The 14,733-nt window shown below is 34.6% G+C and overlaps 1 protein-coding gene across 2 annotated transcripts in view; it reads right to left on the bottom strand.

Moving 5' to 3' along the window:
• CXCL12 (C-X-C motif chemokine ligand 12) overlaps positions 1-14,733 on the bottom strand; it is a 74,422-nt gene that overhangs the window by 15,182 nt on the left and 44,507 nt on the right. For both annotated transcript variants that reach the window (XM_044056767.1, XM_044056768.1), the window contains exon 2: positions 12,757-12,874. In XM_044056767.1, coding sequence (XP_043912702.1) covers positions 12,757-12,874 — 118 coding nt within the window. The remainder of the gene's footprint in view (positions 1-12,756; positions 12,875-14,733) is intronic.

The raw sequence follows: 14,733 nt of genomic DNA, 5'->3' as shown, positions 1-14,733 counted from the left end.
CTCTTAGAGCAAGAAATGTGGACATAGCCTGACATAATAGGGGGACAAAGACCGAAAAGTAGGGACGCATTTTAAATATTGCTCTTATAAACTTAATAGTTGCTAAAATAACAGGATGTGCATTAGCATATATTTGCTGAAGTATATGAAGTCTAAAACTGAAACGCATGTCATTATTTAGTGACGTTAATCCTTATATTATCCCAGTAATTTGTCAAAAGAAAAAAAAAACACTCATACCTTTCAACTGTACAGATTTTTGCAGAATGTCCAGATTTTTGCCTCATATTTTTGGTCTGTTTCTCATAAAATTGTGGTTTTCTGGCAAATTATTGAGGGTTGAAGTCATAAAAATAATGTCAGGTATTTGAGTTTCAGACTTCATACCCTTCAGAAAATTCATGCTAATGCAAAACATTTTAGTCTATCAACTTTCTAAGTGTGTAAGAGCAATAGTTAAAAAGTGTCCCTATTTTTGGACCTTTGTCCAGATTTCTTGCTCTAAGAATTTGAGAGGTATACCCACAATTGTATGAGGAACAGGCCAAAAATGTGATGCAAAAATCTGGACATTCTGCAAAAATCTGTACAGTTCAGAGGTATGCTTCGCTTACTGAGATTATCCTAGTTAACAAAAATAAAATTGGTATAGCAATGCATAGTTCCTGGGCATGTCACTACATCATACCTCTCAACCTCTTAGAGCAAGAAATCTGAACAAAGCCATAAATGAAAGTGGGACAAAGGCCCAAAAATGGGGACAATTTTTAAATACTGCTCTTATAAACTTAGAAAGTTGATACAGTAACAGGTTTTGCATTAGCATGAAGTTTCTGAAGGTTGTGAAGTTTGAAACTCAAATGTCTGTCATTATTTTCTAACTTCAATCTTTAATAATTTGCACCTAATTTACCAGAAAACCACAATTTTATCAAAAAACTGATCCGATATATGAGGCCAAAATCTGGACATTATGCAAAAATCTGTCCAGTTGAGAGGTATGCAACTACACAGATTACACTTGCAAGGTAATGAGAAAGAGTAAGAAATACTTCTAAGTCAGAGGCAACCTTCTCAATCTACACAACTGTTAGATTTATGTTGTTTTAATAAAATGTCCCGCGGTACTATGTGTTCCTTACCTAACCACTCATGGGATCATGGATATTAGTTTAATGGGAGCTGACATTTATATTAATAGAACCTGCTACTATTCATTTTTTAGCAATCAGATAATGGCATGCATCTTCAGTAATGTGAATAATAGTTTCAGTGCCAGTTAATGGAGCTCAAAAGACTACAATTTTACCTTACAAACAGTTTTTAAATCATTAGCATGAACCCACCATACAAATATTTATGTTACATCAACAAAAGAGATCATTGGAAAAGATATGCAAATCTCCAACTACTAACAATGTAACATTAATTATATATGGTCTCAGCATTATAAATAGCAGTATGGAAATGGAGTTTGTGTTTAATTATTACAGGCGATCTGTAAATATGATTCTATGGTGATATGTAGTAAGCATAAACAATCATATTGTCACTGCCAGGGATGCAGTAATGAAATGTGAAAATAATTATATATTGCTTAGGATTATTTGGACACAATATTTACTTGGTCAGTGAGATAAGGAATTGTCTTTAATACCAGGAAATGGATGGTTTTGAATGTTGTTAACCCAACATGTCCTATCTACATTCCATTTTTGATTATATATTGCTTGTATCTGAACAAGTTAAAGACTTACGGGCAACAACTGAAAATTATTTAAAATTCAAGGCAGATGTTAACATTGTAATAAGAAAATGATAATGTGTGGAAAATAACATACTTTGAAATCTGATTAAAGTTTTTTTTGTATAAGTTATTAATTAGACCTCACATAGAATAGCATTGCTTCCTGTGCACTTACAATATTTAGGCTCTTAAAAATTTGCAACATTACAAAGGTCTAACATACAAAGTATACCTTCAATCAAGTATCTGTGTTATAAAAAGTGCTTCTTGAAGATTCAGTTGCAGTTTTTCAGTTATAGATTATTTAGAGAAGATTTACTATTACTAAATAAGTGCTTCAAGAATGACATCTTGGCTTCTACTGTAGGGGCTATACTAAGAAATAACTAGTGTGACTATGAGAAATAACTATATATCACTGCAGGCAATCCCCGTTAATACAATTCTCAATATATTTTTCTATACATGGTTGATCAGGTCTGCAACTTTTTTCATTTGCTTTGATAAGGGCAGCTTTGAAATTTAACTAAAGTTCTAGAACAATAAGATTCTTTGTTTGAAGATTAAGTTTATGGACCATGTTAGTTTGGATAGAAGCTCTTTCATGTCTCTTACAGGAAAAAGTTTGATTTTGTCCACCATGGCACTTTATAACATACTATAACATTTTACCACTTATTTTGTCGTGGCACATGGACTACATAATCAGTTAGTGTTGGTGATTTCTGACATCATGTTCGGTTGCATGTCTCACTGGTTTAGTTATCACGCTGGGGCGGAGGATTTACCTACTAAGGAAAGCGAGTTAAGACGGCTTGGAGGGGAGTTTAGAATATTCAAGCATAATGCTACACAATGAGCTTTCTAAGGATGCAGGAAAAAATGTCAGAGCACAATTCCATATAAGCTTTTTAAGTGCTACATAAATATTCTTCTTCACAAGGAATACTTTACATGGCATGCTGTTACCTTAGATGAGCACAAAACACATTTATTGACAAGTGGTTATGTATAACAATTAAATGCGATGTGTTTTTTGATGAGTGAGTGATTTTTCAGACCAGAAGTATAAAATGTTTTCATGAAATCTTTTATTCCTCAGGGAACTCACTTATTAGTATGCAACATTTTTAGATTGCTACCCTTCATCCTCCTATGTCAGATACCATAAAAGAAAATATAGCATAATTTCCACTGACAGATAGGTAACTTTTGTGAAGACTGATGGTATTAAAACTGGCACTATGAGCTAAAAATAATAATACAAAGCCAAGCACAATTTTCATTACATTTTTCCTGTTGGGGTTTCACCCGTCTGTAACCCCAAACCCGAGGGAAAGGCCCTTGCACTTCCCTTATTAAAATCATCTTAGGGATGGTGCACATTAGAGAAAGGGATGCAATGACTTTTGAGCATGGGCCCCTCACACTATTAGCTGGCTCAAAATAAACTAAAAAAGCTAAGTATTCAAACAGCTACACCAATGCATTTTAAATGTGATTTCCAATTTGCAAATAAATGCTAATAAAATATATTCTGCATGTTCAGTGCCTAGTGCTATTACAAGATAAATGCAGATATCTAGAACTATCATATAGTCCACATATCCATTTTCAGTACTGGAAGTTACACATGGCTTACACTGTAAGGAAACATATTTTAATGATGAAGTGAGATGCCTCCTGCAGGCAGCGAGCAGAAAGGAAAGGAAAGGAGACAAAACATAATATGTAAACATGGACTAGGGATGCAAATTAAGCTGCTGGATAAATCATAGCATTTAAATATGAATGCATCCATATATTCCAGATTAAGAAGTTACATGAATGTATACCAAATAATTCCGATCCCAAAACTAATATGCAGCTGTGTCATGTACATGTCCCAGATGTAATAAATGTTAGGGGAGACAAGCTGTGGACATTTAAAGTTTAAACTGCCCTTTGATTTTCAAAATGAAATTAACAGATTGTGATTAATATTTCATAAACAACCAAGCCCTGCATGTGCCTTGTTTCTCTCAATCAGAAGGCATAAAACTGTTTACATTGACCAGGGCATCATAGTGTGCATTAAACCTCTGGCTACTTTTCTGTTTGCGTTTTCTATATGAGTAAATGTGTATGTATATGTATGCTCTGTGGCATTCTATCCAGGCTTATTTTTGTTGCTTTCTAATCACCAAGTCCTGTTAAAAAACACTAGTTCTTCAGTAAGCCTTGATTTGAGAACATAAACCTGCACTTGCCCAAGAAACACAGAGGAATAGCAGTAACCTGATGGCACACCGAAACTCTTCCCATGCGACATTAATCTGCAAATTTGCCTGCTCTGTGATTATGTTCTTTGATATCTTTTTTGAATTATGTGCCGGACCACTGGAGCTACAACTACCCTCTAGATAAGGTTAGTGTTTTTTTTTTTTCTTTGAATCTCACTTACTGTATACTGAGCAACAGTTGAAAGAAATTGGAAAACAATGAAAATTTAACTCACTGAAGTAGTTTTGCATATTTGGAAATTGTAGGTATTTTAATCCAAAACAATCAATATTGCCATATCACAAATCTGACTTCACTACTTTCCACAATTTTTACTAAAATTAGATTTTGAATTTGTTCTTCAAAATTGCATTTTAAAGTGGAAATTTTTGTAAACATCTGTTACTTTTGATCTTGAGGTAGTGGCATAAAAATGACACGTTAAAAGTTTACAATGAAACTGTTAAAACCTGTTAAAGGAGTACATATGTACTTCATTTAATGACAGCAACATCTAAAACTTCCCTCTTCACAGTAATACTAACCCATAAAACATCAAACCCACATTCTTTCATACTGCCTCACAAATCCAAACAAAACCGTATGGAACATGAGTGAGCATTGGCAAAGACTTGCTAATATACATTACAATTCGATATGGACTGTTCTGCGAATCACAACTATGAATTTAGGGATTTAGATCTATAAAACATATTGTACTTCAAAAACAGTTGTTCAATATTTTGATTATGAAAACTCCAGTGCAATTCTAGATGAAATAGCAGCTATAGAGATTTGTGTGATAACAAGAGAATGCAGCAGTCAGAAAATAAGCAAGTGGTCTTAGAAGATAGTGGTACAAGCATAAAGTTTTACTTAATGGGAGTTGACCCTCATAAAATATTGAAGAAAGAGCTTTGCACACTTACTGAAAAAGATTTCATTGGCTCATTACTGCGATCAAAAAAGGCTAATTCAAGATGCATTAAAGGAAAACAGTGAGGATTATGAAGGCCCAATTTGGCTGAATGAAGGAAGTGGTTAAGGGATTATGGCCAGATGAAGCCATAAAAATACAAACGCTAACAATAGATAAGGTGTCTTTAGCCATGTAATCTGCATAGTTACATTCGTAAAGTATTAGCTGCAGATGGTAGTTAACTTGTGGGCTACTTTACCCTTGCTCTTACCTTAACTACGTTTTTAAATTCTGCTCTTCTTTTAACCACACTATATCTCAGGAAAGTTTGGGGTATACACAGCATTGAATCTGGGAAACATAGCTCGTTGTAATATTTTTATTTCAATAAGCCCCTCAGATTTCCTTTGGGACTAATTAATCTTGCATATCCATTTTTCTAAAAAATATAAAACTGATAAAATATGTGGATTTCCTCAAAGTGCTTGAATACCTGAATTACTTAATCTTCAACCTTCATTCTTTGGTATTCTGCAGGTTCAGGTTCTGTTTGAACCTCCTAATGTGGTTATTAAGTTTAGATGTTATACTCTTTTTGTTATCTCTTTTTGTCTGCTTCCGTCGTCTCCTAAAAGTCTAGATATATTAAAAGTTAGTGACTTTCTTTTTACTGAATGGCTCATCTTTTATTATGCCTATTAGTAACCCAAAACTGTTCAGTATGCGTTCTCACACTGCTTCCCCAGCCTTGTGTCACCTAATATGGTCATGCAAATGTAATTGATATAATTCAAAAATGGAATTTTCCTTCTTCTACTCTTATAACAAATTATTTCTTAAGGCAATGTATTTGTGCATCATTTTTCACTGACCACATTACATCCAGATCTATACAAGCCAATTCTTCATTATTTCAAACCCTTATGTACATCAGGACTATAGTAAGTCTTTGTGCTAGGTACAGAAAATCATGCCTTTCATAAAACCTTAAGAATGTCTCCTGAATAATATTTAAAATCATCATTGCTTCTACTGACCTTTAAACACTTGTTCAATGACTGCATTGTTCTCTGCAGTGGATTGAATGTATTCTTCTTTTTTGTTCTGTTTTGTAGGTCATTCATTATACAGCCAATAATCTCGAATGCTAGTTGAACAAAGTGTTGATGGCCAAGTCACCAAACTTGATACTGTCATGCAGAAGAGTGATTAGGTCACTGGTGACTGTCTATACAAACTAGGAATCTCATTTTCCCAGGGATGCACACTACAAATGAAACATCATCTTCGCCATTACATTGCATGCTCTGCTTTCCTCCTAACTTAAATACTGCAATCCTGTGTGACAAGGACACCCTAATGTAGAAGACGACATACTACAACTTGTGCAAAACCTTTTGTTACAGTAAAGTTAAATCTAGTTGATTACAAAGTAACCCATTTCTTTGATGTCTACATTTCTTCACATCCTGTCATGTATCTCCTTTAAAGTTTTTGACTTCGTATATTTAGCCCTGTGCATGTAAGATTCATCTTATCTGAAGGACCTCCAAGACCCTAACGTATGGCTAGGCCTATAAATTCCTTTTTTTTTTTTTGCGTTAATTGGAGGTTCAAGTAGAATTTGTTCCTTCTAGACTCACTGCCTCCAAATCCTCCTTTGCCAGTAGCTGAGGAAGTCTTCCATGTTGGCCAGTATCTAGGAGTCCATCATCATAGACATATTTACTTCACCCTAATCCAGCCATGATTCATACTACTGTATATGTTTTTAAATCTTAGGATATACTTTGTACCTGTGCTGTGTTTACTTATGTGTTTCCTGTTCCATTAACATTGCTTGTGTAAAAAACACTTAAACAGAATTTTGAAGTAGAGCTATTGTGATTTCAGAGACAGTTTTAGGATGGCATTGGTTGCACAACACCTTAAAGAGTGAATGTGGGTGACTTTGCCGCAAAAGAAAAATGGTTTCTTGTTGTATATCCAATTTCAAACCAGACAATTTAGATGAATAATTAATTCATGACCTTCATATGATTTTGTTTTCAGTATTTATATTCCAGCATATTTATTTTTTTTTTATCTACAGTATCTATCTATCTATCTATCTATCTATCTATCTATCTATCTATCTATCTATCTATCTATCCATCTATCTATCGAACTACATATCTAAATCTCTATTTCTCTAGCCATCAGTTATTGACTACAGATGTGGTCTGGTGTAAGGGATCTATTTTAGTCATTGACCAAGCCATAGGCAACAGGACATTATGTATCTTCAATTAAGAATCTTTGCCACAAAAGAAAAATGGTTTCTTGTTGTATATTCAATTTCAAACCAGACAATTCAGATGAATAATTAATTCAGGACCTTCATATGATTTTGTTTTCAGTATTTATATTCCAGCATATCTATTTATTTTTTTTATCTATCTATCTATCTATCTATCTATCTATCTATCTATCTATCTATCTATCTATCCGTCTATCTATCTATCTATCGAACTACATATCTAATCTCTATTTCTCTAGCCATCAATTATTGACTACAGATGTGGTCTGGTGTAAGGGATCTATTTTAGTCATTGACCAAGCCATTGGCAACAGAACATTAAGTATCTTCAATTAAGAATCATACAGTATGGAAAGCAATGCATGACATCATGAAGACTGCATAACCTCTTCTTCTCTGTAAAGCATAACAACTGAAATTTAAAAAAAAAATCAAAATACTTACTGTACAGTTAGACAACATGCTTCCCAACCAAGTGAAAATAGTTACCAACTGCTAAAGTAACAAACACACTTATTACCTTGAATATATACAAGAGAAGGTGGCAGAAAAAGATTTAAAAATTCAAAAAGAATTTAAGAGCATAGATAATTATCTATAATATTACAAGTAAGGATTGGAGTAATACTGAGTTATTATGTTTCAGGCAGGTAAACTGAGCAGACTCTATAAGAAAATGATATAAGCTTGCATAATATCAGGCACTAATGAATTACATGATGTAGAAATAATTTAAATAAGGTTCTTCCTTAGGTGGGAAATACACAGGTATTATTTTTAAAGTGGTAGTTCTACTGATATGAGTTTTAATGAAGAAGTAACTTGCCAACTGAGAAAATTTGATGGTTTGTGGTCCAGATGTCTACATTAAGGAGTTTACAAAAAAAACTGTGCTCATTAAGTGAATAAAAGGATGATGGTGGTGTTTAATAAGAAATAGTGATGTATCCTGTCACTTACAAGCAGAGAGAATGTTGAGATTTTATTTAGGACAGAGAAGTTGTGTTTTGAAAGTTTGAAGGTTCAGTTATGAAATGATGAAATGATAAGTCACAAGATGGCAATGAACCACAGATATCCAAAATACCAAAAGGTCAAAAATCTAAACATCAAGTGCTTTCTTGCAGGGGATAATCCTTCTAGCACACCCCATGTAGGTGGCAACCCCCCCCCCACACACACACACGCCACCTCAACTTGTATATGTATATGTGTGTATGTGTTTCAAAGGAATAGTTAAAGACTTATTTCAGCTTTTTCCTGGTTAGGGGTCGCCACAGTGGATCACCTGTCTGCTCATGACTGGCAGTGGAGTTTTACAGTGTCGAGTCACCAGCCCAGCACCCAACCCTCCACAGAAGGCACACACATGCACACACTCACACCTAGGGCCAATTTAGAGTGTCCAATCCACCTACAGCATGTCTTTGGGATGTGGGAGGAAACCAGAGCACCCGGAGGAAACCCACGCGACCACAGGGAGAACATGCAGACTCCGCACAGAAGGCACCCCAGCCGAGAATCAAACTGGAGAACCTCTTGCTCTGAGGTGGCAATGCTAACCGCTGCACCACCATGGCCACCTAGTTAGAGACACTTAGCTAAATTTAATGATCATTAGTTCCTAGTAGTTAATCTTCTTTTTCTGAGGAAAAAGGTGGACAAAGTCTGCTTTCTCCAAAAATTTTTAGTAGTAGATGGATGAGCACTTATAGAAATCTTCAAACATTTTGTAACCACTGTTTTATTTCACATGCTTTATTTTATTTTAAAATGCAGTAAATTAAAATGAACAGAACAATGAATCTTTTGAACAATGACAATCAATATAAAAAAACTATATACGCAGTCTGTAACAAAGGTTACTATCAGAGAAACCACAGTAATATTTTTCTAATAAATCTGTAAGCTTTTGTGAATATAACTTCTTACGCGTAATATTTGTAGTTGTACTATGTATGGTTTGTAGCTCTTTATTACATACTTGTCTTGCTAGACATATGAAATCTAAAAAAGAGAGATAACCGGTGTTTTATAATGATTTGATGCTACTATTTAGACTTCTGTTAAATACTAGCACTACAGCATTGAAACATAATAGAAAGTACTTGCTGAATGATCATACTATAATGCTTTGTTTTATTTTTGACAAGTCTTTTGTGAACAATGGGCAACTGATTTCAGATGTTTTTCATGTAGTACTTAAAGTGCAAACTAAGTCATGATCTTTAAAATGAAACTAAAGTATGTGGTCACATTGTCAGCCTTTAGGTAATTTTGCTGAAATAATAACCAAACACATTTTAATGTGCGTCTCCAACTACTTTATTGTTGACAAGTGCTGATCTTGTGCTTTGCACATTTTGTTTTCTTCTTTTTATGTATCTACTTAATTGCATAGGTTCTCAGGACTCAGAAGGGCCTTAGATAGTTCAGAGCACAAACATCTGCTGCAAGCATTATATAGATAGTGACTTGTCTTACGGGAAAATGGAAAGCATTGTCTGATTTACGGAAGATGATGAAGGGTGGTGGCAATTTTTGCTGCATTATGCTTCATATGAAACTGCTTTAGCAGCACATGTTACTGTTACTTAACAATGAGGAATACAATATAATGGTGAGTGAAAGCATCCAAAGAGATGTCAAACAAAGTAAAAGCATCATGGAGGACATAAAAAATGGTGCAAAGTACTAAGTGGAAGCTATGGATAGAGAGATCTCTAAAACAAGATGTAAGGTTACAGAAAATGACAGGTAGCACAGAGAAGTATCACTTCTGAGTTACCAAATAGTATCCGTACAGTACTTGACCACAAAGGGAAATCCCAACATTTGTAATATAGATTAAACCTTTAAAAGACATTTAATTACACCCCAAAAACAAATGCAAGACTAAAGCAGAAAACAGATGCAGGTTAGTGGTGTTTCAACTAAATCCAATAACAGCTGCATTTCAGATATCAGTTAAAGTCCTTCCACACTTTGGAAAACCTCTATGAAAAAACAACTTGACCTACTGAACTTACATAGAAACCCCAATTAAGTAAGTTTGTACAGCTTGTTTTTTCTCAGGTTTAGGTCCTGAACATATTCATTCACAGTTGTCTTCAGTTCTCCAAGCTGTTGTGACAGACTAGAACACTTTGCCATCTGTCCGTACTAAAATTAATATTTTGTTTTAATTTGACAGGGGACTATTCAGGATGCCTGCTCTTTTATATGATGCCTTTGTGTACAGTCTCACAACTTCCTATTTCCTGATCAAGATAAAAAAAATGCTTGCATTCTACCTAATACCAGTCCTAACAATCTATTTTTATTATTTCTTACTTTGTTTATTTGTTAATCAAGTATATGCACTAGAAACAAATTCATCTTTTTATGGCTCAGCCAGGATCAATGTCTGATTTAGTGACTTGCTTAGAATAATATAGGACATACATGTAGACAGAATCAAACCAAGAAATTATAGATAATGGTTATTACAAGCTCATAGTCTTCATTTTCTGTTCTAAACTGCAAAGCATTCTTTCCAAAGCAATGGCCTCTGAAGAAGAGTTGAGATCTCTGCAGACATTACATAAGTGCCATGTGGTAGTAGCTTTTTATAACTTAGTTTTAATGCAATCCTTATTAACACCTCCGACAATATACAAAATCTCCACACTGTCACCCAACAATCTCTGCACCTAGTAGAACAAAGGCTAACTGACAACAACCTACGTCTCAACCCCAAAAAGACCAAGCTTCTCCTTTTCCTTCCAAAAAACCTCAGTCCAGCTAAAAACAACTTCACCATCTCATCCTTAGTAATGCAATTATCACCGCCGACTCAAACACCAAAACCTAGGTCTTCCATACCACAACAATAAATATATACTAACAAATCTAGACCTATATTGGCTCAAACATTTATTCTATCTTCCCTGCTATATGGTGTTCCCATACTTACTAACCTCCAAAATAATCTCTTAACCAAACTAGAAACTACCAATAACAAGATATCCATATCCGCAGCCAGTAATAGCTACAAATCCCATCAATGTATATCCATGAAAAGCTTAACATGGCCTGAGCTCCCCCACATGCTTCAAATATCACAACTGCAAATTGTACACAGCATCCTAAATAGCTCCAACTTCTTCCCTGCCCTTACATCCATAATTACACCCTACACACCCAATCGTGACCTCAGAAGCACACAAAACCTTCTGCAAGTGACCGAGCCAAACAAAAATATTGGAAAAATATTTTACAGTCATTCAATTGCATACTCTTGGAACAAACTTCCATTGTCCTGTCGCTCCACTACCAAAAGTGGTGAATTCAAAAAGCAAGTAAAAATTAATTTCCAACATGCACGGATATGTACTTGTCAGGAAATTATCTAATGAATTTTTCTTCTTCTCTCAAATAACATATCTGCCTGGTATCTACCAAAACTGTCTACATGCATTACTTTCTCTGGAGTTAGTACCTATGCTATTAAATGCATCTTTGTTGTACTATGTCATGTTGTTACTCCGAATTTTTTTATTTATTTTAGGCATTGCTACATTCCCTATAAATAACAATGCTAACCAAATTTCTCAAACATATTGCTATTGCATTCTCAAAATGCTGTACTTTTGCCTTGTATATATTGTATTGTATATTTCTCTCTGTTTTTGTACCAAGTATCTTACAAATTTAATTGTTAGTTTTTTTCTTATTTATTTAATTACTTTCCTGGAACATTTCTCCTTGGATCTCCACTGAAAAGGGGCTCTCTGAGCTCAGTCGTACTAACCCAGTTAACAAATATAAAAATAAAATAAATAAATAAAATATTAAGTTTTTACTAAATATTCCAATGTGAAAAGTTTTTCTGCCTTTTGAATATTTGAAGGGTGCCATCTCTGGAGTGGTAACCTAACAGTATTCTGAGTTATCAGCATTACTTCCTCCTGCATAGAACAATGCAGGCAAACCTTATAAGTACCAACTATTTATTGGATACCTTTTGTCTGATATTGAACTAAACACAAAAAAGTACAGGCAAGATTAATTCCTTAGTGCCTTTTTATAATTCTACATATTTCCATATTTTATTTTCTGTTTATTTACAAAGAAAAGCATAAATAAAGGCTGTGTAATACTGTCTAGAGATATTTGTGTGCCAATATTTCATGTTAACAGGAACAATACTAGTCTTTTGTTCTTCTATAAATTACTGGTATGAAGAAGGAGAAAAAAATATCAGATCAAACAATACCCAGCAGGAAAGCACAAAAGAAAATCCACAACACAAGACTTGCCTTTGTTTGTACAGTGATTTGAGCTGCTACTCGTAGCACGAAATTTGGTGTATCAGCTTGATTAGCTGCTCTCTGCTGTAATGAACTGGAAAGCAATTAAACTCACTCAGATTAAAAGCATTCACTCCAGACTCACCCTACTGCTTAGGACCATTCTAGTATATTGAAACAGGATGAACATCTTCCCAGCTCTCAAAAAAGAACAATTAATCTAATTCAAATTACTTACAGGACTTGAATAGGACAGTTGCCATTGTTTATTATCTTCAGCTGTTTAATCTGGTGTTTGTAAACACCCGAATCAAAGTATCGGCACCGACATCTCTGAGTCAAGCTCATGGGTTTTTCTAGGAGACAAAAGACATGTTCAGTCAAATTTTTTTTTTTTTGCTTATTTTTTTTCTTTTGTGTTTTTTTTATTGTTTGTATACACAGTATATATGCACATGCATGCATGCATGAGTGTTTTTTTGTGTGTGTGTGTGTGTGTGTGTGTGTGTGTGTGTGTGTGTGTGTGTGTATCTGTTTCCTTACTGCCCCCCTCCCAAGTATCCAGTGAAATAATGCCTCCAATTGAGGATCACTGCATGCTCTTTATGGATTCGTATCCAAGATGTCTTCCAGTCTGTGCATTCGTGCACAACTGCCAAACACACCTCTACTCAGTGATATGGGTCTTAACTCAAGCATCTATCACCCACATACTAAAGGTAGGAGCAGATGAATAGATGTTTAGATGCCAGCCCCTCATGTTAGGGTATGGGTACTGGGTTATAAACCCATACCCCTTTTCACAGGCAAAAAGTTCAGGACACAGGTAGACAATCAAGCCTCTGAATAAGATATAAATGCCATTTTTTCTTCTTTGTTACCTCCCTTACACTGATGTGAGATATGAATAAGTACGGAGCATCAGGCATACTTGTATATTGTTTTAAATCATGAGCTGGACTGGTACTGTTCCACATTAACCAGTGCTGACCAAACTCAATTAGACAGCACAATAGGAAAGGAGAAAATACTAGCACACTCCCCATTATTAAGAAGCAGCTGTGGTTTATTAATGCACACCCTTTTACCATTATGTGTACTTTTCCAACCCAAAAAAGGCAAAAAATAACAATAAAACAAGTTTCAGTGACATGAGTGGCAAGCTAAATATTAGTCTACATAATGAAACAGTTTTCATGCAGGCCACATTTTACAGTCTCTGAACATCTATCCAATATGACTAAGCCATGTTTAGCACATTTACATTATGTATACATCAACAAAGATAAGCCAAGTAATTAAAAAATATATACAAAAGTATGCATCATATCACTGAAACTCAGCTTTTTGTGAACGCCACAAAAAAGATTAAGTCACACATATTCTATGATTTATGACAAACCAGATCCTAGTTTACATTATCGCTGCTATAGATTGGTGGCATATAAATGCGCATGGACAATTTCCAAATTAAACATTAAACAAAGATGAACATTTGCAATGTATGATATAATGAAAGATTGAAAGCATGTTGCAGGAGGTCTTTTGTCAAGGAAACACAGATGCTGAGATGACACACTAATACAAAGCCCCATCACTTTGCCAGGTGACTATACTGATCACGTTGTTCATACATATGTGTTGGTGTGTGTGTGTGTGTGTGTGTGTGTGTGTGTGTGTGTGTGTGTGTGTGTATGTACCTACACACACACACACACACACACATATATATATATATATATATATATAGAGAGAGAGAGAGAGGTGTGTGTTTGTGTGTATGTTATATCTATATATCAAATAAAAAGCAAACAGTGCCATCCAAACCAACTCTTGGAGGTAAATCCCTTTCCTATGGTTGGAGAACCAGGTTAAAAAACATCTGTGAAAAACTTCACCATTCTAAAAACTCATGGCTTACAGGAAAAAAAAAAAAGCTATCAGTGTCCCTGTTGAAGTATCACATTCTCCAAAAGAATATAGTGGTGAAAAGATCCTTTGCAGTATCACACAACAGAAAGGTAGTTCAAAATGAAAGTAGGGCTCCACAGAATAGCACTTCTTATAAAAAGATAATAAACATCTTAGGAACTGTACAGTTATAAACATACAAATGGAAAAGCTAAAGAAAAAAGTGTAAAAGTATTTTAGCAGGGACAAGCACCATATGTACATGATTATATAAGCAACTGTCTCCTCTTTCTCCAGTCATATC

Source organism: Protopterus annectens, chromosome 14.part0 (assembly GCF_019279795.1).
Source record: "Protopterus annectens isolate FY-2018-M chromosome 14.part0, PAN1.0, whole genome shotgun sequence".
Lineage (NCBI taxonomy): Eukaryota > Metazoa > Chordata > Ceratodontiformes > Protopteridae > Protopterus > Protopterus annectens.
Note: the sequence above shows the minus strand (reverse complement) of the source record. Positions and strands in the feature narration are given on the sequence as shown.